Source organism: Drosophila kikkawai, chromosome 3L (assembly GCF_030179895.1).
Source record: "Drosophila kikkawai strain 14028-0561.14 chromosome 3L, DkikHiC1v2, whole genome shotgun sequence".
NCBI lineage: Eukaryota > Metazoa > Arthropoda > Insecta > Diptera > Drosophilidae > Drosophila > Drosophila kikkawai.
This window is the reverse complement of record NC_091730.1, coordinates 28,968,556-28,992,789: the sequence shown is the minus strand read 5'-3', so window position 1 is coordinate 28,992,789 and position 24,234 is coordinate 28,968,556. Positions and strand designations below refer to the sequence as shown.

General features: G+C 41.2%; 2 protein-coding genes across 2 annotated transcripts in view; one reads left to right on the top strand and one right to left on the bottom strand.

Moving 5' to 3' along the window:
• Snap25 (Synaptosomal-associated protein 25kDa) overlaps positions 1–19,231 on the top strand; it is a 351,700-nt gene extending 332,469 nt beyond the window's left edge. Inside the window, exon 8 of the mRNA XM_041776479.2 lies at positions 17,981–19,231. Within this exon, the coding sequence (XP_041632413.1) occupies positions 17,981–18,043 (63 nt within the window). The 3' untranslated portion in view covers positions 18,044–19,231. The remainder of the gene's footprint in view (positions 1–17,980) is intronic.
• A 1,328-nt stretch (positions 19,232–20,559) lies between these two features.
• Positions 20,560–21,084, bottom strand: LOC138928412 (uncharacterized). The gene has a single exon (XM_070285483.1). The coding sequence runs from the start codon at positions 21,082–21,084 to the stop codon at positions 20,560–20,562; it is 525 nt and encodes a 174-aa protein (XP_070141584.1).
• Between the last annotated feature and the right edge of the window lie 3,150 nt (positions 21,085–24,234).

The window sequence follows — 24,234 nt, the reverse complement described above, 5'->3', positions numbered from 1 at the left end:
CAAAAATTCAATTTTTAATTTAAAAAAAATCTTTCGTTCTAAGACAAGCCAGACAAAAATTGACGGAGATATGACTACCTAAAGGACACTATTTTTGGTGGGGTTAAGTTCAAGCCTGCCTCAACGGCTCATTTTTTAATATTTATTGTTCAAATGTTTACACAATTTAGTTCAAATCTTATACATTAATGTAGAATAAAAAAAATTTGCAATATTTTCGTAGAATCTTTTAAAAAAATTCACGAAAATATGCCTTTTTTGTGCTTCAAAACCCGGATAACCCCTTAAAATTCGCTATTCCTTGTGATGGAATATTAGGAATTGATTTCATTAAAAAATTCAACTGTCAATTAGATTTCAGCGATGCTAGAACCGAAGAGCCTAGGTATCTCATTCTTGGCCTCGTTAGGGCCGGACATTTGCAAATGAGATGCTCCAAGGTTTCGATTGCCTCGGATTCATCACATTTCCGGCATTTGGCGTTGTCGGTAATACCCAGCTTGACTGCATGTGCAGCAGACAGGCAGTGACCTGTAAGAATACCCACTAACATTCTGCAGTCCTTCCGCGGAAGATGCAGCACGTAGTGGGTGAGTTTCTCGTTGTATTCTTTGCACATGATTTTTGATATTCTGCAGGTTGCGGAATTACTCCTCCACCTGCTTTTTGCGCTTGCGTCAGCCCGTCTCTCTAGCTCGCTTTGGAGCGTTCTTAGGGAGATAGGGACGTTTTCTGCTCTTTCACTCGTCAGTCCAACGCCTTCCTTTGCAAGTTCGTCCGCGGTTTCGTTACCGTCTATGCCTTGGTGGCTGGGAACCCAGTAGATCCTCACTGACCTAGTCGTGCTTAGGCTATCTAGTGACTCCCTGCTTGCCAGTACATTTTTGGAACTGACCGCTGATGATTGCATGGATCTTATCGCCGCTTGACTGTCTACGAACAAATTGACCGCCTCATGTGGACGGTTTATGCTCTGCGCAAGCTCTGCTGCTTTCCTGATGGCGAATACTTCCGCCTGGAATATACTGCAGTAGCTTGGTAGCTTATACGACAGCCTCATTTCAAGGTCCGAACAGTATATGCCCGCTCCAACTCCTCCTTCCATCTTGGAGCCGTCGGTGTATATATTGAGGTGTTGAGCAGAGTCCTGGCCTGACTTCCAGTCATTTGGTCCCATGAATACTGTTGTGTTTACATCCGGGCACGTTCTGGGTATCATGTAGTCAGATGTACTGCTCATGTGTCGACCAATTGAACTGTGCCCGAAACCTTGTAGCGACCAGTTTCCTGATGCAACCAGACGTTGTGCCGCCTTTCCTGCTGTCAGTTGCGCTTGGATATCTAGGGGATATATACCGATTATGGTTTCGAGTGCTTTGGTGGGGGTTGACCTCAGCGCCCCTGATATGCAGAGCAGTGCCTGCCGCTGGGTTCTCTCCATAAGCTTATTATATGTTTTCTTCTCCGTGGCTTGCCACCACACTAAGGCTCCATACAGCAGAGTCGGACGCACCACCGATATGTAGACCCAATGCATTAGAGCGGGTGAGAGGCCCCATGTGCTGCTAAGCATCTTCTTGGATGCACATAGCGCTATGGTGGCCTTTTTTAACCTCTCTACTACATTGGCCTTCCGCGTCAGCTTACTGTCAAGAAAAAATGCAGAGGTATTTGACTTGTGTTTTCGGGGTCAGCCTGGTTTTGTTAATTTTTGGGGGGATCCATTGCGGCACCTTGTATCTCTTGGTGAAGAGAATAAGTTCCGCCTTATCCGCATTGATATTGAGTCCTACCATCTCCGCCCACCCACATATCTCCCTGAGTGTTGTTTCCATGATCGAGCTGAGGGTCGATGGACAGACTCCCGTGATAATTATGCTTATGTCATCCGCATAAGCTGTTATCTTTGGAGCTTTCCTCTCGAATCTCTTGATTAGGTCCACCAGATTCCATAGGAGGGGCGACAGAACCCCACCTTGCGGTGTGCCTCTGTGCGCTCCTCTCACCATGGAAGCGGTGCCCCAATCTGATTGTACCCGCCGGCAACTTAGAAGATTTTTTATCCACAGGTTGATAACGGGGGACGAGTTGGTCGCTTCTAGGCGATCCATTATTGCGTCCGTGCTTACGTTGTTGAATGCCCCGGATATGTCCACGAACACTCCAGCAGCTTTTCCAGCGTTTTAAGTAGAAATGAGGTGAGGCTTATCGGTCTGTAATCCTTGGGGCTCACGTGGCTGCACTTCTCGGCTTTGGGTAGGAAGACAATCCGAGAGGTCCCCCATTGGATAGGGATATAGCACGTGCTTAAACAAGCTGTATATATTGCGTAGAGTCATGGTGTGATCACTTTCTTGGTCGCCTGCAGCATGGCTGCGAATATTCCATCTAGTCCTGGTGATTTTATCCTCGCAAAGGAGTCTATAGCCCAGTTGATTCTACTAGAGGATAGTATTTCTTTTGGGAGATGCTCTTCTTCAGTTGCTAGGTCCTGGTGCTTATTCGGATCAGTGCATCCTGGGAAATGCACATGCATTTGTGCTGTTAGGGCCTCTTCGCTGCCCTCAGTCAACTGTCCGTCGTTGCGTTTGAGCCGGGGTCTAGGCGTTTTCGGGATAGTCTCTATATAGGAGCAGAAGTTTCTCCATGAGTTTCTCTGCACCATGCGTATTTCCTTCTTGTAGTCCCTCAGTAGGACTTTGTATTCCTCATTGATGATATCATATTTCGCCTGCTTGGCGATTTTGAAGGATTCTTTGAGTTTGTTGCGTCGGAGTAAAAGGTTATTCCATTAGGGTGGCCTGGTCCTCTTTCTCGTGTCCGGGCATGACGCGTGGTACGCATCCAGCAGTTCTTTGAAGAGGGTCTCTAGGGACTTTTCTATGTCTTCCGCGGATTCTACTATGCCCGGAGAGATCGCGAGCCGTGTCGCGATAGTCTCCTTGAATTTTCCCCAGTTAGTATTCCGGGGGTTCCTGAAGACTGATTGTTTTGGAGAGTGTTCGATTGCGTATTGGAACCGTATGTACTTAAGATCTGAGAAGAATGGTCTCTCAAGGACTCTCCATTCTGATATCAAAGTACCTTGTCCCCTTACAAGAGTAAGGTCTAGCACGTTTTAGGAAGTGGGCCCTACAAAGGTGTGTTCCTCCCCCACGTTTGCTATACTCAGGTTGGTTGAGAGTATGAAGTCTAAGAGTGACTCACCTCTGTCGTTTATGTCGGAGCTCCCCCATACGCAGTGGTGCGCGATAGCGTCTGCACCCACGAGCAGTTTCTGGTCTTGGCTTCTACCAAGCTCATGAGTTCTTTTGGTGGGGCTTTTTACCGCTCTCTAGCATCACCACGGTCAGGTCATCAGAGCTCTAATTAGACATAAGGTTAGCGTGTAGACCCTTCCGTACAAGTACGGTGGTTCTATTCCTGCTTACCGCTAGTGGATGGAGAAAATTGTAATATGCGGACTTCAGTCCGGCGATGGCATTTCCTGAGGCGATCCATGGCTCCTGGACCAAAGCGATGTCGTCGGATCCTTGCTTCGTCGATGCGACCTTGCTCTTATGGAGGTTGACCTGCAGCACCCTGAGTGTCATGGGTACTGGGCTCACCTCTACTACGGTCAAGTCACCGTCCTCTCCTTCGTCGGACTTATCCAGCGTCATTTCCCGGTCGGCATCCACGATGGTTTCCAGACCTAAGTCCTTCTCCACCACAATTGCCTTTAGGGGTGCGCTTTTTGAGGCGCCGGTATACGCTACCCATGCCCCACGCTATCTTCCCGTATCTGGGATAAAGGATGTCCTCTGCCTCCTTGTTTATTTGGAGGACTGCACTTTGCCCGCCCTCCTTGGGTGATGGGGCCGCAACGTGCAGAACCTTCCAGTCCGCGGTTGGGATATCCGGGTTCTGACGCTGCAGCAGCTTCAGCGCCCGGTCCGCTTGGATTGCGATGAGGAAGACTACCTTCGCTTTTGGAGTGGATGGAATTAGCTCCCGGTCCACCACCTCTAGCTTGGCTCCCTCCCACAGCGCCTCCAACTGGCAGACCGCTTGCGTCAGCCACTTTCTCGTCGGGTCATCCATGCACTTTAGGATTTTGACCCCATTTAGCCACCCAGCGCCGTCGAAGGTGGGCATGGGAGCTTCGGGATCATCCTCCATCCGTGCGTACAATGACTCAACGAGCCGCGCATGCACTATCTTCCACTGCGTGTCGGTCATTTTGCTGGCTTCATCGCTTCTGTCAATGAGGGCCACGATCAAGTGTCGTTTGGTCACCTCACTGCCTCCTTAAGCCCGCTTTGACGCTTGCTCCCCGGTGTGTCCATAGAGGCGCTTTCAGTGGAGCGTTGCCTTTTGTTGGCAAGCGTCCCCTCCACCTTGTTGGCGAATCCGCCAGTCGAACTCATGTGGGGGAGTTTGGCGAAGTGAAGCCTCCCCTCAGCAATTTTCTCCTCGGCCCAGGTAAGCTTTGCCTTCTCCTCTGGGGATAGGGCGGCTTTTTCCTGGAGCCGATCCTGGATGTGGAGGGAAGCCTTGTACAGTGCCTTGGCCTTCATTCCTTCGCTTGACCGCTTTGGCCCGTCCCTGTGCTGGGAGCTGGTGCCTGGTTTCGGTGAGTGGAGAAGCACGCTCTCAAGGTCCGAGTCTGTATCGAATATGGCACGTGAGCGGCTTAACTTCCCCTACGTAGTTTTTTCGGCAGTAGCGTTGCAAATGACCTGACCTGCTCCCGTCACATCAGAGGTGTAACCGCTGGCGACACGCAGAGAGGATTGCTCCCCCCCGTGCCCGCCGGTGGTAGCGGTCACGCCTTCCACCGACGTTTGGGCTGACATCCCAGCCCTGGTTTCTTCCTTTAAACCCTCCAGAATGGTTTGTTTTTCAGGGGTACCACCCACTTGCGTTTTATGCTTTCCGCCAGGCACCTCCATCCATGGCTAACGGCTCACTTCCTTAGGCTTTTTAGGGCAGAAGGAGTTGAGCCGTGGCCTTTGCTAGACACTGTATTATCGCGGACGGCAGCGATGCTTGCCGTGTCCGGTCTAATATAGTGCCGGCACCCCCGGGAGGGTTCAGATGGAGGATTTTTGTCAAAAATATATTTCCATATATTTTCATATATTTCTGTTGATTTCCTGGTTGTATATTTCCATTTTTATCCGAAGATTGCAGGTGTCACGGTCGCCATGTAATTAGCCTCCCAGTAAGAGTAGGCTGTTGTAATCAGCACATAAAACCCTGAAAGTTTCATATACTTCAAACTCCCGCCTAAAGGAAAGTTTAGGGTCTAGGCTAACACCTAAATCGTCAATCAGAGTTATTTTTTTCAGACAGCAGTCATTAAGTATTTAAGTGGCAAACTGGGGAGTGACTCGTGAAAATGTCATCAGTTTGAATTTGTATTTATCGAGATGTTATAAGTTAGCCCAACACCATGACTGAAAGTTATTAAGATCCGATTTCAGGTCTGACTGGCAAGAGCTATCCTTATACTGCAGGCATAGTTTAACGTCATCAGCGTACATAGAGTTCGTTATAACCAACGGGAGGTCATTGATAAACAAAGTGAATAGCAGTGGGTCGAGATGGCTGCCTTGTGGAATTGCAGATGTGGCACTGAGGAATTTGGAAAGAAAATTTTTAAACAGAACCTTTTGAGTCCTGTCACTCAAATAACTCAAGATCCAAAAAATGATAAATCGAGTCAAAAGCTTTGCTGAAGTCCGTGTAAGTCACATCGGTTTGCGAGTTAGGCTGGAAACCCTTAATAAGGAAAAAGGTTAGTTCCAAGTAATAACATAACATTTCCCTTTCAACCTCACGACAGGCATGGAAACAGTAATGTCATCTATTTTTACTGGATATCACATCAGAGGCACAGCCTGCCAAGTAGTGACACTTAGCGTGTGCGGATCGCAAAGCCAACAATAAAGGCTAGGCTGCAAAAACATGCATATTTGATATTATTTCAAAGCTTCGACCAATGTGCCGTAAAAACGGGAGAGCGGGCGAGTAAGCCTAGCAGAGCAGAGAACGAGGAGAGCTTAGAGTTTAAATCTAAATGAATTAACCACAGATAGGCATATGTTAAATGTTATATCAATTTTATTGAAAACAAGAAAGGAAGCTTACTTCGGCACGCGGAAGTTTGTATACCTTTGCAGTTTGCAATTGGATAATTGAGAATCGATCCATTGTGGTCAAATTAATAGAAAAAATAAAAGGAATTATATAAAAATTGTACTGAGGGGAAAGCCGTTACCCGCGCAAGAAGACAAAAGACACAGAGTGATCCGCTTAGCTGATGAGTTTATTTGCGACTGACTCGCGTTGTTATGGATATATACAAACGGAAGTATGAGATATGGAAACCTTTATCAACATGTAACATCCTGTCGTCCACGGGTAGTCAGCGGGACGTCCAGGGTCTGTGCAGATATATTTATTTGGTTCAGGCGTGGTTGCTGTAAGAGATTCCGACCCCGTCCCAGAGTAGAACGCTAGAGGATTATGCCGTAAATGTATCTTAATGTTTATTTGCTTAAAAGGTTCAATTTTCAATAATTTCATGCCGGATCTCGATTCTGGGGTACGCCGTAGTCCCGATTCGTCCTCCTCGTCCCGAGTGCGGCTGTCCGATAGGGGGATGCCGATAGTCCCGCCAGGGGCCTTGAAGGCCACCCAATAGCGAATGCGTTCGGACTCGAAAAGTCAACCCCGAAAGAATGCGTTCGGACTCGAAGGTCAGCTCAGCGCCGTTTGTTGGACTCGAAAGTCAGCTCGGAGAAGTTCGGACTCGAAAGTCTGCAGATTCGGACTCGAAAGTCAGCTCGAAGACGTTTGGACTCGAAAGTCTGCAGATTCGGGCTCGAAAGTCAGCAGAGAGAATCGGACTCTGAAGTCGGCAGTATTTTGGACTCGCAAGTCAGCCGAGAGGATCGGACTCGAAAGTCTGCAGTATTTTGGACTCGCAAGTCAGCAGAGAGAGTCGGACTCGAAAGTCTGCAGTATTTTGGGACTCGAAAGTCAGCAAAGAGACTCGGACTCGAAAGTCTGCAGTATTTTGGACTCGAAAGTCAGCAAAGAGACTCGGACTCGAAAGTCTGCAGTATTTTTGGACTCGCAAGTCGGCAGAGAGAATCGGACTCGAAAGTCGGCAGTGTTTTGGACTCGAAAGTCAGCAGAGAGAATCGGACTCGAAAGTCGGCAGTGTTTTGGACTCGAAAGTCAGCAGAGATCCTAACTACGATTTATAAATAGGAACCAGAGTTCCCAAAAAGTGACTTCGCTGCTAACTACTGGGGAGGTTAACTCGACCCAATCGCAGTCGGCTGCTAAGTGCCTACTCCAGGGCCGTGGTCCGCTTTATATAGGCCCTGGCGAGGCTTCAGTGTGGCCAGAGTCCTGTGCGGGATTTTCCCCGAATAGTGTGGCCAGCCTCCGTTCGGTCCAGTGTGACCCTCCTTCAAGATCGGTGGCGCGCGCGCGCATTCAATTCAAATTATCTCCATAATGTTGCCAATCCATTTCCTATGTCCCTAAGTATTCTATTTTATTCTATCGCATATATATATTGTGCGCCTACCGGCGCACAGTAGCGCCTCTCGAACAATTAGCGTTGCAAAAATCAAAAAAGTCATGTTCGCAAAAACGATTTTAACCATACTTATTCGACAGTAAATTTAACAAGGACTCAGAATCTGCAATAAAATCAATTTTAAGATTTTTTTTGTAGAAGTTATGAGCATTTAGAGTTGAACTTTGTTTCGTTTTTTGCATCATACAAAAAAACATGTGTAAATTGGTCGACTTTCAGGTAATATTACAAAAAAAAACCATAAAACCAATGGTCATGGTTTTTACTTTAAATGATAGATACATTCATAAACTATTAAAGAACCTAAAAAAAATGACACTTTGATTTGGGATTCTACAGGTAAATCGCTACCTGCCAGGTGTTCATTTTTTTCACCTTTTTTTGCCTAAAGTAGTCTATATCTTCTGACGCCAATGAAAGCCACTGACTACACTATGTCTACAAGTTACGTGGATCTTTCCTGGACCAGAATTAACTTTCATCGGCTGCGTCGAGCTGCGTCTGCGAAAATGCAACGACATAAACCAAAGCTACTCATGGTGAAATATACCAAAATACCGACACAATTTCATACATTCCAAGAAATATACTAACTGTAGCGCGTGGCGGTTACACTTCGAATTAAAAAAAAAAATTTTTTTCAGTTTTCAAATTATTTTTATTTGAGCAAATACATAAAAATAAACATAAAAAATTAAATAAAAATTTTTGTTTAAAAATTGTTTTCATTGAAAAAAAATTATTTTTTCACTTTGATACCCTTTAAAAAGGCATATTTGTAGGCGTGGTACTTTATGCAGTACATATATATATTTTACAACAATTACCTGTCCAATGCCGTTTAAATTATTCGATTACCTTATTTGGTTCAAAAGATATGATTTTTGCAACGCTAAATGAGAAAAGGCGCTACTGTGCGGCGTCACAAACACATTCGAACTTCGTTAAGATCGATGTCTTGATGTTGAGTAAGTCTGCTATAATGAGATCAACATCGTAAACACGGATTAATGCTATATTACGATCACCCGCACGCTTATACATGCACGGCTCATTCTGCAATGGATGGAAGCCAAATTGCTAATATTAAACGCATGCTTTCCAATCGGCAAACTGGTGCAAACGTTTCGCTGTAGTTTACGCCGTAACGTAGAGAACAGCCCTTCGCCACAAGTCGAGCCTTAAATCTCTCCACCTTTCCGTTTTCATCACGCTTAACCTTATATACCCACTTACAGCCGCTAGGCTGTAAGTCTGTGACTTCCGATGTCTGATTCGTAATCAAGGCATCATATTCAGAGCGCATCGCTTCTCGCTTTTGTGCGGAAAACTGGCCACAGATCGCCTCACGTACGTAGAAGAAATTTGTACGTCTCTTCCAGACATAGTTCCAAATATATTGAACTGCTTCTTTGGGCGACCGGGTCTGCCCGAACGTAAAATTCTGGATCTGCCGGGGTCAACACACTACACCTTCAAGTCGTCTTCACATTCGCTGCCCACTCCGTCGCTCTCAATCTCCTTACTTTCGCCATCGCCTTGATGCCGCTGCCATCAACGATGCCTTCAGCCAGTTCGGAATATTTCGACTGATCATCTCCGCCAGCGCTAATTGTTGTGCCCAAGGTCGCTGTCAGTCCATTCTTTATTCCGTGCTCTTTGGTTGGAATTTAGTCCATTGCACACCCTTGTCAAGCACCACTGCAATGGAACCAAAAACTCTGCATGAGAAAACTTCTTGACATCTCAACCAATGCCCGATTAAAACGCTCTGCAACAACATTGGGTTGCAGTGTGTAGGAAAAAGTAAGCTACCTCGTAATTCCATTTGCTCCTAGAAATTCATCTAATGCTTGGTTTACATACTCGCGACCGTTGTCGCTCCGCAAACAAATGATTTTTTACCCAGTTTGTCGCTCAGCCATGGTTTTGAATTCCACAAAGTTTTTAAAAACTTTATCTTTGCGATTCAAGAAGTAGGCAAACACACGCCTTGATTTGTCGTCAACAAATGTAGGGAAATACCCTGATCCTCCAAACGAACTTGTACCAAATGGTCCTCACACATATGAATGTACTAACAGCAAAAGCTCCTCTGCTCGATTCTCTGTCTGAGATGGAAAAGGCCTTGCATGCACTTTGCTCACCATGCACCATGCAGATCAGATGACAAAATCTTGTATGCCATATAACGGCTTCAGACTCATGTGCAGCAAAACATTTGTTCTTCGATAAACATACACAAGTTGCCAACTCTGTTTACAGTTATCTGGCCGTCACCGTATAGCACGACTGTCGCGCTTTCTTTTTAATTTCGGCACATATAGCTCACACATTACGATTTTTAGGTTGATTTCACGCTTTCCTTCCGCTCTTAACAGGCCGTCGTCTGCGATTCCAATCATGTAAATGTGCTCTTCACATTTGTTTTTCTTTTGCAGCACATGTGGCTGGTCGCGCCGCTGTCGAGACCTATGATCAAGAGAAACGCTGTTTAGCGCACCTAAAAGATAACAGTTCATAAATTTTGCTCACTCTTTGCTCTCGACTGTCCGTCCGTTACTTCGACAGTTTTTCTGTATATGGGCGAATTCACATTTGTAGCACTTTACCGTTTCTTTGCCTTTTCTCGGTGGTTGCCTAGTAACTAACGCCTGCTCGTTCGTCGTGTTCTCTCCGTCTCTCCTTTCTCCTTCTGCATTCAACTTTATGCACATATTCTCGAATGCCGATAAATTGTCTTGCGTTTCAATAGCAACAACAAAGATTTCGTAATCTTTTGGAAGGATGGAGAGTAAATTGATTGCTCCTAGCTCCTCATTTAAATCGATCCCAACACTTGCAAGCTGATCCAAAATTTTGACGAACAGATTGATGTAACTGGTCATGCTTTGGCCGTCCGCCATCCTAATACTTAATAGCCTTATATAAAGCGAAACCTTGCGAACCGGTCCATTCGAAAATGCAACGACATAAACCAAAGCTACTCATGGTGAAATATACCAAAATACCAACACAATTTCATACATTCCAAGAAATATACTAACTGTAGCGCGTGGCGGTTACACTTCGAATTAAAAAAAAAAATTTTTTTCAGTTTTCAAATTATTTTTATTTGAGCAAATACATAAAAATAAACATAAAAAATTAAATAAAAATTTTTGTTTAAAAATTGTTTTCATTGAAAAAAAATTATTTTTTCACTTTGATACCCTTTAAAAAGGCATATTTGTAGGCGTGGTACTTTATGCAGTACATATATATATTTTACAACAATTACCTGTCCAATGCCGTTTAAATTATTCGATTACCTTATTTGGTTCAAAAGATATGATTTTTGCAACGCTAAATGAGAAAAGGCGCTACTGTGCGGCGTCACAAACACATTCGAACTTCGTTAAGATCGATGTCTTGATGTTGAGTAAGTCTGCTATAATGAGATCAACATCGTAAACACGGATTAATGCTATATTACGATCACCCGCACGCTTATACATGCACGGCTCATTCTGCAATGGATGGAAGCCAAATTGCTAATATTAAACGCATGCTTTCCAATCGGCAAACTGGTGCAAACGTTTCGCTGTAGTTTACGCCGTAACGTAGAGAACAGCCCTTCGCCACAAGTCGAGCCTTAAATCTCTCCACCTTTCCGTTTTCATCACGCTTAACCTTATATACCCACTTACAGCCGCTAGGCTGTAAGTCTGTGACTTCCGATGTCTGATTCGTAATCAAGGCATCATATTCAGAGCGCATCGCTTCTCGTATTTGTGCGGAAAACTGGCCACAGATCGCCTCACGTACGTAGAAGAAATTTGTACGTCTCTTCCAGACATAGTTCCAAATATATTGAACTGCTTCTTTGGGCGACCGGGTCTGCCCGAACGTAAAATTCTGGATCTGCCGGGGTCAACACACTACACCTTCAAGTCGTCTTCACATTCGCTGCCCACTCCGTCGCTCTCAATCTCCTTACTTTCGCCATCGCCTTGATGCCGCTGCCATCAACGATGCCTTCAGCCAGTTCGGAATATTTCGACTGATCATCTCCGCCAGCGCTAATTGTTGTGCCCAAGGTCGCTGTCAGTCCATTCTTTATTCCGTGCTCTTTGGTTGGAATTTAGTCCATTGCACACCCTTGTCAAGCACCACTGCAATGGAACCAAAAACTCTGCATGAGAAAACTTCTTGACATCTCAACCAATGCCCGATTAAAACGCTCTGCAACAACATTGGGTTGCAGTGTGTAGGAAAAAGTAAGCTACCTCGTAATTCCATTTGCTCCTAGAAATTCATCTAATGCTTGGTTTACATACTCGCGACCGTTGTCGCTCCGCAAACAAATGATTTTTTACCCAGTTTGTAGCTCAGCCATGGTTTTGAATTCCACAAAGTTTTTAAAAACTTTATCTTTGCGATTCAAGAAGTAGGCAAACACACGCCTTGATTTGTCGTCAACAATTGTAAGGAAATACCCTGATCCTCCAAACGAACTTGTACCAAATGGTCCTCACACATATGAATGTACTAACAGCAAAAGCTCCTCTGCTCGATTCTCTGTCTGAGATGGAAAAGGCCTTGCATGCACTTTGCTCACCATGCACCATGCAGATCAGATGACAAAATCTTGTATGCCATATAACGGCTTCAGACTCATGTGCAGCAAAACATTTGTTCTTCGATAAACATACACAAGTTGCCAACTCTGTTTACAGTTATCTGGCCGTCACCGTATAGCACGACTGTCGCGCTTTCTTTTTAATTTCGGCACATATAGCTCACACATTACGATTTTTAGGTTGATTTCACGCTTTCCTTCCGCTCTTAACAGGCCGTCGTCTGCGATTCCAATCATGTAAATGTGCTCTTCACATTTGTTTTTCTTTTGCAGCACATGTGGCTGGTCGCGCCGCTGTCGAGACCTATGATCAAGAGAAACGCTGTTTAGCGCACCTAAAAGATAACAGTTCATAAATTTTGCTCACTCTTTGCTCTCGACTGTCCGTCCGTTACTTCGACAGTTTTTCTGTATATGGGCGAATTCACATTTGTAGCACTTTACCGTTTCTTTGCCTTTTCTCGGTGGTTGCCTAGTAACTAACGCCTGCTCGTTCGTCGTGTTCTCTCCGTCTCTCCTTTCTCCTTCTGCATTCAACTTTATGCACATATTCTCGAATGCCGATAAATTGTCTTGCGTTTCAATAGCAACAACAAAGATTTCGTAATCTTTTGGAAGGATGGAGAGTAAATTGATTGCTCCTAGCTCCTCATTTAAATCGATCCCAACACTTGCAAGCTGATCCAAAATTTTGACGAACAGATTGATGTAACTGGTCATGCTTTGGCCGTCCGCCATCCTAATACTTAATAGCCTTATATAAAGCGAAACCTTGCGAACCGGTCCATTCGAAAGTCAGCTTAGAGAATTTATTGTTGGACTCGAAAGGCTGCTCAGAGAAGTCGTTGTTGTTGGACTCGAAAGTCAGCTCAGAGAATTTATTGTCGGACTCGAAAGTCTGCTCAGAGAAGTTGTTGTTGTTGGACTCGAAAGTCGGCTCAGAGAATCTATTGTCGGACTCGAAAGTCTGCTTAGAGAAGTTGTTGTTATCGGACTCGAAAGTCAGCTCAGAGAAGTTGTTGTTATTGGAATCGGAAGTCAGCTCAGAGAAGTTGTTATTGGACTCGAAAGTCAGCTCAGAGATCGGACTCGAAAGTCAGCAGAGATTGGACTCGCAAGTCAGCAGAGATCGGACTCGAAGGTCAGCAGAGATTGGACTCGAAAGTCGGACGAGATTGGACTCGAAAGTCAGCAAAGATCGGACTCGAAAGTCAGCAGAAATTGGACTCGAAAGTCAGCAGAGAGGGGGCAAAAGATTAGCGGGGAAGAACTACGGCTGCTAACTACAATGTATTGGGGCGAAACCTGGAGTTACCTGGTTCCTAAAAAAGTGACTTGGCTGCTTGGTGATTACAATCGCTTTATATAGCTCTCGGCGAGGCCTTAGTGTGGCCAGCGTCACTGCAGGAATTTTGCCTGCCCCAGTGCACAGAGGCCAAAAACCAAAAAATCCGATTTGAAAATATTTCAATTAAATTTACACAGTTTGTCTGTAAAATGTCCAATCACCTAATTTGCAAACCGGTTTTCGCTGGAAACCGAACGGTACATTCTAAAAATAGAATCAAAAGCATGAACACATGTTCATTTCAACAGTGCATCGGGGCTGTCGTTAAATATTTCGAAGCAAAAGCGCACTTTAAATCTGACTGGTAACTGTTCAAGTTGATAAATTTATATTATTTAAAATGGATTTTGAAGCTCAAGGTATTTATTTTACTTTATGAAATTAATTTATACTAACTTGATATGAAATTAATTTATTTATTTATTTATTTAATGCTAACTAATAGTTATAAACTAAAAAGTTAACAAAGGTTAAAGAGCAATGGCTACCGAGGCCTTCCGCTCTACAGTGTATTCACAAAGATATGTGTATGGAATATGTTATAATTAAATTTTATGTATGAGATTCATTTTGTGAAGAAAGTATATAATTTTATTTGAGTTTGCTGCTGTTGGATTCGCAAGGAGATGGATTGGGTTATCATTGGAAAAGCAAATTGTTCTAACATGTGAAAGTGCAGTGCAGTCTATTAAAATGTGTTGGATGTCTATCGCTGAGGTGCTGCAAAAGGGACAGATACTTGTTAGGGATCTATTCATATAATGGGCGTTTGTGAGTTGATATGAAATTAATAAAATCTTACTTGATATGTGAAACTTATTTGTTTGTACCTGTTTTGTGTCTCAAATTTGTTTACCTAAAGTTTTAGTTGTGATCCCACACGATTCCACATTTTTTTTTATATATATCAGAGTTTTAAGATTTTAAATCGTTAAAGTTAGGTGCGGAATGTGGCGGATGTAGTTGTAATCGTTAATGTGCTAACACGACTTCTTATTTTTTCAAGGTCAAATTTTGCCAGCGCGCTGCTGCGGAGCCCCTATGTCGTCTTTTGTGTCTCTGTTTTTGTTGTCTCGTATTTTGTTGTGTTCGTCTTTTGTGATTGTTTACAGCTTCTATTTGTCAGTTTATTTCTTTTACTTAAAATTATTCTAATTATTTTTCGATTTTTCTTTTATAATTTTTGTTTGTATTCCCAAGGAGATTCGTATCATTGTGTATTTTCACGACAGTATATTTTAATTTATGGTGCACCAAAGGTGGTAGCAACGCTGCGAAATTGCGGGAAGTTATCAAGGATGTTCAAAATAATATGGAAAATAACGGCTACAATTTTCTCCAAAAGTCCACCAAAAATTCATCTCAGCATATAGCGGAAAGTGCTCGTCGTGGTCGTCCAAAGGTTGATTTTGCGGAGTCTTCATCTAGAACAAAGCGTCGTTGTATAGCTCAGCTGATTGATATGGATGAGTCCACTGTTTCTGCTTTGCGCAATGAAAATCAGCAATAGCCGACAATGCAAGCTGATCCCACTGAAGTAATTTCCCTAATGTCCAAAAGTCAATATTTGCTTATAAGAAATTTCGTTAATAGCAAAATATCCTTCGACTTATTTTCAAGTTGCCAAGCCATAGTAAATGCAAAAAAAAAGAGATACCCTAAAAACATATCAGTAGATGAATATCATGCTGAAATTGATTTGCAAAGTTTACTGGATAATACAGCATCGAGCATATTGGAGCTTCAAGATGATGTAGTTAAATCAATCACGGATGAATCTATTGAAAACCTAACGTTAATTGGAAAATGGGGTTGTGATGGAAGTACGGGCCATAGTGAGTACAAACAAAGTTTTTCAAGTTACGATTCAGAGGACAAGAGCCTATTTGTCACATCATACGTACCTCTCCAACTAATTTCAAAAAGTTGTCATACAATAATTTGGAAGAATCCGCGGCCTTCATCGACACGTTACTGCAGCCAGTTCGTTTTCAAAAAGGAGACAATTGAACTGTCAATCGAAGAGGCAAAATACTTTAAGGAGAAAATACATCAACTCAAGCCGACAGAATTTTTGAGTCGCTTTAAGTGAGTCGTCCTCTACAAAATGTTATATATGTGGAGCAATTCGAAAAGAAATGAATAACTTGGATAAATGTTTAAAGAAAGACGTGAACAGAGAATATTTCGAACTCGGTTTATCCCCACTTCATGCAAAAATATGTTTCTTTGAATACTTTCTGCATCTTTCCTATAAGTCCGTTATCAAAATGTGGCAAGCTAGAGGCCCAGAGCAAAAGCATAAAATTCAAGCGGCGTTTCGGAAAAAAATGGGAATAATAGTGGACAAGCCCAGAGACGGAGGCAGAGGATCGTCAAACGATGGAAATGTGGCTAGAAAATTTTTTTCAAATCCAAAATTGGCTTCTGAAATTACAGGGCTTAATAAAAACCTTATCCATCGTTGTGCCACTATACTCCAAGCTATCGCCTCGGGGTACAAAATAAATTTGGACAAATTTAATGATTATGCCATCGATACTGCTAAGGAATTGATAAAAGAGTATCCATGGTACTATTTGCCAGCAATAGTCCATAAGGTGTTAGTTCATGGATCTTCTGTAATTGAGCATGCACTCGTGTCAATCGGAGAGCTTTCGGAAGAAGCTGCCGAGTCTAATAATAAGGAATTAAAAAAATGTAGGTTGTATCACAGCCGAAAAATGTCCCGGATTGCAAAAAACACAGACATATTGAACACACTCATTTTACGGTCGGACCCATTTATATCTGGGCAACGAAAACATGGAAAGAAGGATAAATCAACGTTACTTGAATCTGTGTTCAACTTACTTGAAGAAACATTATAAATCTTTGTCATAATTATATTAATTCGTTAATAGCTGTGAAAATATTAATATAATAAATTGGCTTACAATATGATTGTTTAATTTATGATTTTTTGATATGATATTATTTTAGTAGGTGTATAGCTTGGGAATTAGACGGGGGAATATATTTAAAATTATGAAATATAAACAAAATAGTTGATTTTTACTATGGCAGCAATTGTAAAACTACACCAACCTTATAGTCTGGGAGTTTAGATTTTCATACTAATTTTGTATTTAAAATGATCGTTCCTATAGCAGCTATATCATATAGACGTACGATATGGCCATTTCTTATATTTATAATATTTTTTTTTAATTTTGGGGAAAATTTTGTAACAATATAACAACTAAAAGTAATTATGGCCGCAGCTCCATACAAGCCGAACCACTGTGCAGTGTGCCCAACGGTTGCGGGGCCAAGTGTGCCCGTTCGTGGATGGTGCGCGCGCGCGCGCTTTTAATTCAAATTAAATTTGTCTTCTGTGTTCTCTTCCTTTTCCCTCTTTATTTCTTTCTTCTTTCTTTGGGGTTTGGTTATTTCAGTTTTTCTCATACTTCAGTTTTCCCTTCTTCTGTGCGTTTTTTCATTTCAGTTTTTACATACTTCAGTTTTCTCTGTCTCTTAATCTATTCTTTTCGTTAACTTCAGCTTCTTTTGTTTCTTAACTTATTTTCTTATTTATTTAATCTATTGTGCGCGAAGCGTCACAAATTATAATTCTTTTCATCGAGCTTCTTGATTTGGTAAATCACGCTTATATCGCTTCTGTCGATCTCCGGAGTTAGAAAATACAAAAGAAAGCTCAAACTACCTTTAAGTCTTTACTTATTCGCACAATTACTTTTTGAAAACGCGCTATGGTTTTTATGCGGGGTCTGGGCCCATAACCTATTGAGGGGAAAACCGTTTTACATTTTCTCTACATCTACCGATCGGTTTATATGTCAGCTATATGATATAGTTGTCCGATTAAACTTATACCAAAATTCTGAAATAATAAAAAGAACTTGTTTCAGAGTAGATGAAAATACGTCGAAAAACAACGAATTAATTAAAATTAAAACCGACATTCTGACATAATAAAAAATGGCAATATCAAAAACTAAAAAAATATGTTTAAAAACAGCCAAGTTATATAAATATTTATTTTTTTGAATTATTTCTATGACAGCTATATGATATACATAGTTGTCCAATCCGGCCCGTTTCGACATATATAGTAGAGAAAGTATTCGAAGACTATTCAAAAGACTACGCAAAGTTTCACCCAGATATCTTTAACACTGACGGACTAGTTTGCGTAGAAACGGACAGACGGACATGGCTTACGACTCGGCTGTGATCCTGATCACGGTCGGAAATGTCACCTTCACTGCGTTGCAAACTTCTGACTGAAATTATAATACCCTGCAAGGGTATAATAAATAATTTCAAATATATCAAATGCTTTATGTTACATATATTTCTCACCTTAATAGTAAGTAAAAATTAATAGCTGTTTATTTTTACTTTCCAGGGGGAGTCTAATGAAGCCAGAATAGCAGTCGCCAATCAAAGAGCCCATCAACTTTTGAAATAATGAGATAACAAAGGACAAGTATATTCATAAGAATTTTAAAATATTTATGTTCCGATAGGCTTGTGAGCCGTTAAAAAGTATTCTGGAATTCGTCTATTCTCAGTGCTCCAGTAGTTGAATGAAGAATTGTTTACAAAAATTAAATTTAATTAATTACTTATTATACCTACAAAATAATATTTAATGGTTAATTATTTTATAAAACACAACAAATTCATTCTTTTTGTCTATACATTCAAATGCTCAATGTATCTTTGGTGGCAATTAAAGCCAAGGGCTGTGTTCTTCAAATTTTATATATTCAGATAAAAAGTTTATTTTTAGTATGATTATAATTAATCCTTGGTGAAAAAAATAAAATAAAATAAAATAATAATGTACACATGTTTTCAGCAATTCAACATAAAGTGATGAGGTTGTAAAATTAAAATATTATTTAAAAAATTATGTTCCACTAGCAAAATTAAATTTTATGTAATTTGCATTAATAATGCGGCTATGACATTGGCACATTCATTAGACTTAATTAAAGATTTGACAGCGCTATTGCGTTTTACGCAAGACAACTATATGACACTCTAATGCATTAGAACAATGCATTAGCTACTTCATTGCCGCGAAAATCGATAGATCTACATAAAATATACTAGATACTCGATAACGAAATACGGGTTTAATGAAGAAACTTGTAATTGAAAAGTGTATTAGCCAGTTCATTAGAGCGCGAAACTCAAAGTGGTCTCGAAATGAGAATTTTATTTTTATATCATTTCGCTGGTTTTTGAACTGAAAAAAAAAGTAGTAGTCGTGTTACCAAAATAATCCAAGCAAAATTACACATTTAGTTGTCTCTTTCAAGGTTCTAATGAAGTAGCTAATTAAAGAAAACTGCATTACAATGTCATAGCCCTATAAGTAAGATTAGTTGCAGGAACAATTGTCTTATTTTTTTATTTACACCTACAAAATACATCGATTTATTTTTAAGAGTATTTGGACCTATTTTTGTTTTGAGTCACAAAATAGGGGATTTAGTAACATTTTTTGCTCACTGAAAAATGTTATAAGATCCTTTTATTATTATGTTATAGGTCCTAGTAATTAATGTTGAGAAATAATTGTAATAAATATCGGAAAACAGAAATAAAGTATTGGCCGGTAAAAAATCAGTTTATTACTGGAATTTAATTTTGTCTTTTGAACTTTATCTTAAAAAGAGTAATTTTTTAATAGCATTACGAAAAATTAAAAAAAAAAAAACATTAAATCATAAAAATTCATGAAATCTTTATTTAAATCGATTTACGGTCCTTATAATTTAATTTTTGAAGAATATTTCATGCAAATGTTGACCGCTATTGCTTCTTAAATGATCCAATGTTGTTTAGCGAGTTTGTCTGTATAGACATGGGCTTTAACAGAGGCGGATCCACGAAGGCGGATCCATGAAACGTCACCATGCGTTGAGTGTTTTCATACTCAATAATGCACAGTAGCGCCTTTTCTCATTTTGCGTTGCAAAAATCATTTCTTTTGAACCAAATAAGGTAATCGAATAATTTAAACGGCATTGGACAGGTAATTGTTGTAAAATGTATATATGTATTGCATAAAGTACCACGCCCACAAATACGCCTTTTTAAAGGGGATCAAAGTGAAAAAATAATTTTTTTTCAATGAAAACAATTTTTAAAAAATATTTTTTATTTAATTTTTTATGTTTATTTTTATGTATTTGCTCAAATAAAAATAATTTGAAAACTGAAAAAAAATTTTTGTTTAATTCAAAGTGTAACCGCCACGCGCTACAGTTAGTATATTTCTTGGAATGTATGAAATTGTGTCGGTATTTTGGTATATTTAACCCTGAGTAGTTTTGGTTTATGTCGTTGCATTTTCGCAGACGCAGCTCGACGCAGCCGATGAATGTTAATTCTGGTCCAGGAAAGATCCACGTAACTTGTAGACATAGTGTAGTCGGTGGCTTTCATCGGCTTCAGAAGTTATAGACTACTTTAGGCAGAAAAAGGTGAAAAAAATGGACACCTTGCGGGTAGCGATTTACCTGTACAAGCCAAAACCAAAGTGCCGTTTTTTTTGGGTTAATTAACAGTTTATGAATGTATCTATAATTCAAAGTAAAAACCATGACCATTGGTTTTATGGTTTTTGTGTAATATTACCTGAAAGTCGACCATTTTACCCATTTTTTTTGGTATGATGCAAAAAACGAAAAAAAGTTCAACTTTGAATGCTCATATCTTCTACGAAAAAAAATCTTAAAATAGATTTTATTGCAGATTCTGAATCCTTGGGAAATTTTCTGTCGAATAAGTATGGTTAAAATCGTTTTTGCGAACATGACTTTTTCGATTTTTGCAGCGCTTATTGTTCGAGAGTCGCTACTGTGCGGCGCTACGTAGACGTGGGAACATTGTTTATGATCTGGAGTAGGATACAGAAGAAAGAATTAGTGTGGAGTCGAAACTATGACTTAGAACTAGCGAAAGAGACTACTACGGAGTGCGCTTAACGATCCCCCGAGCAGTACGAATATTCACCACTCGGACATGACCATCGGGTCCGGGAAACACGGAATCAATCCTGCCGAGCCGCCACTCATTGGATGGCAGATTATCGTCCTTGATTATAACCAACTCGCCCACATCGAGATTTCTTGTGGGGACTTGCCACTTTGTTCGCTTATGGGGCTCCTTGAGGTACTCTTCCTTCCATCTCAGGCGGAATTGCTGATGAAGAGCCTTAAGGTGCTGCCACCGGTTGATAATTAAAGTGGACGCACCCTTTATTTCGGGTTCGACGGTCACGAGAAGGGGTCCACCCACGAGAAAATGACCTGGCGTGAGTGCTAACAAGTCTGTGGGGTCTTCGGACATCGGGGCGAGTGGACGCGAATTCAAACAGGCCTCAATCTTGGCCAGCAGTGTGGAAAGTTCTTCGAACGTATACTTGCGAGTGGCTGTGGATTTATAAAACAGCGTCTTGAAGCTGTTAACTCCAGCTTCCCACAATCCTCCCATTTGCGGGGCTCCTGGGGGTATGAATTGCCAAAGGAGTTCCTGGTGACTATAAGCATTCGTCACAGACTCCTTGACAGCTTGCAGAAATTCACGTGAAAGCACTGCGGCTGCACCAAAAAGGTTTTCCCATTGTCCGACTGAACTTGTCGAGGGCACCCTCTTCGCGAAACGAATTTTTTTTTGTATGCAAGACGTTGATGCACTATGTACAGTACATATCAAGTGGAACTTGCGACACCAAGCACGTGCTTGTTCTGTTAGCAATTAGTAAACGCGAAGGACTTAAAAAAAAGGATGCGGGGAAACTACTACTGGCGTATTGCCGGATTGGTTGCTTGCATGCGTACTAAGTAGGTCAAGATTGAAGTTTTTAGTTTTGGGAGGCTATCAACGTTAGATATTATCGTGTACAACTCGTTATAATTTTCACAGAGGACTCTAAAGGGTTTATGCAGTTCAAAGGATGTTCTACAGTGGGGCAAAACTAATGGTAAAAAGGATCTAGTGTTTCCTATTGGTACGTGAAAATTTAACTGACCGCGCAAGTCAGTACTTTCCACGTCACCACCGATTAAGTTGTATAAGAATGTAATACTTAGCATGGTTCTACGATTAGATAAGGAGGGTAAGTTAATTAGTAAGAGTCTACTAGAATAAGACGGTAACCTCTGGTTTGCATCCCAGTTTAAACCGCGTAAAGCGAAAAGTAAGAAGTTCTTTTGAACCGATTCTATGCGTTTACTATGGACGCCATACTGAGGGCTCCAAACGCAGGATCCGTATTCTAAGATAGGACGAACAAGTGAAGTATATAACGTTTTTGTAACATAGGGGTCATTGAATCAGTGATGTCATTTTTTTTAGCAAAAAAAGCTGGATTAACAAAAAAAAAAAAAGCTGAAAAAAGCGGAATTTAATACAGAAAAAAACTAAGAAAAAAGCTGATTTTTTAAAAACCACTTTTTGTTTGTTTAGGCCTAATCTGACGACGAAAATCCGCTGTAACAATTGTGATAGCGGCCAAACTCCATAAAAAAGACTCTGTGAAAAAAGGAAGAAGAAGAACTTTTTGCCTCGTCGATTTTGCCGGTACTCTGATGACGAAAATGTTACCTGCGAAAATTGAATGGCGTTGCCAGATCAAGAGAGCAAACAGCTGATATGGTGCTATTGCAATAATTCATTTTATTTATTCTGACACTCCTAATGGAAGGAAAGTTCAAGGAAAAAAGTGGCATTGATAAGGGCTGTCAAGGCGAAGACCATTATATGGGATTTAACCCACAAAGGGCGTTTTTATGCCATATTAATTAACAAATTCGTTTACAGTTTACTGTCCAGTGTGACCAAAGAAAAGCCCAAAACGCCATAAAAGGTACATTTTCATGACGTTTCATGGCTTTTCCTTAATTTTTTTGGTCACACTGGTTACAGAGCAAAATATTCAGCGATTCTGCTATAACACATGTTACAGCGGATTTTCGTCGTCAGAGTACTAGCCTAGTACTACTAGGCTTTAATTTGGCTGAACACCCGAAAAACCTCGGCATTTGACCAGGGAAGGGTCAGCGTTTCTAATGCAACTAATGCCTGTCCCTTAAAACGTTTCCGCCACTGTCCTTGTAAGTTAGCACTTCATTCCAAAAGCTAACAGTGTCGTCGACATTTTGCATTGGGATTAGTTTTATGTCATCATAATGCCGTAACGGCATCATGGAAGACGCGCCAAATATAGGTGTGGACTTTTGCATGATGTTATTCGATTTAAGTATATGTCGGAAAGTTAGTTGATAAGTGCAAATTTGGAATGCTTGTTGCAACAGAATTATTCGGCATGCTCAGGTATTGGTAGCCCTGTAGGTGTCGCTGGCGCGCAGGCGCAATGACAGTTGAGTCGGTAACAGGACAAGGACAGAAGACTGTATGTTACTGAGTGAGGTCTGTTCGTCTGTCGAAACAATAGGAGAGAGTGACAGAGACAGCTTGAGATTGTCTAGAATTGACGTATGAGTGAAAAGTAAGAAAAGGTGAAAGGGCCACAGGAAAAGTGGCGTGATGACAGATACGATTTGACTGCGCAGGCGAACAGAACTGGCTAGCTCGACTACGGTGGGATTAAAGAACGGTTATCTCCGACATATATATAGATAATGTTGCAATATAAATTTGAAACAATAAACACATTTAAAACAGCACTTAAAATGCATTAAAATTAAAATTAAGAAAAAAGCATCTCAATTTTCTAAAAAAGCTGGAATTCCCGCTGCCCGCTGTTTTAAAAATTTTCCAGCAATCATACTTCAAAAACAGCTGAATTTGACGGGAAAAAAGCGGAAATGACATCACTGCATTGAATTCCTTCGACCAGCGTTTAATGAAACCAAGCACACCCTTGGCTTTATTCACCATGCACGAAATATGATCGATAAAGTCAAGTTAAGGATAAAGACGGACACCTAAATCATCAACTATATTAATTTTTTCCAAAGAGCAGCCGTTTAGCGTATAAGTTGCAGGCTTAGGAGTGACACGGGAGAATGTCATTAGCTTGCACTTAGAGCCGTTTAAGTTTAATAAGTTCACGCAGCACCATGTTTGAAAATTGTTAAGATCTGTCTGTAAGTCTGATTGGCAAGTAGCATCGTTATAATTATACATGTACTCCGGAGTTGGTCAAAACTTCGGGCAGATCGTTGATAAATAATGTAAACAGTAGGGGACCCAAATGACTCCCTTGCGGGACGCCAGATGTAACCCTAATAACATTAGATAGTTTATTTTCGAAAAGGACCTTTTGCGTCCTGCCATTTAGATAACCTGAGATCCAATTAAGAAGATCAGAGAGGGCAGGTCCAGAAGGCGTAGTCTGTCGGCATAAGGAGGAAGGTGGCGATGTGGGTCCCAGTCTAAACCCCGAAGAGCGAACAAAAGGAATTGTTTCTGTACCGATTGGATAAGGTCCTGATACTTTGCATATTGGGGGGACCATACGCACGAACAATATTCGAGTATGGGCCGAACCAGGGATATATATAAGAGTTTTGTAGTGTAGGGATCATCGAATTCCTTAGACCATCGTGTTACGAAAGCAGAAACATCCTTTGCTTTACCGACAATTATACCGATGTGATCGGTGAAGCTCAAGTTGTG

What these genes read in the sequence shown, in the direction of transcription:
- LOC138928412 (XM_070285483.1), bottom strand. Translation starts at nt 21,084, where the DNA reads ATGGGAGGATTGTGGGAAGCTGGAGTTAACAGCTTCAAGACGCTGTTT.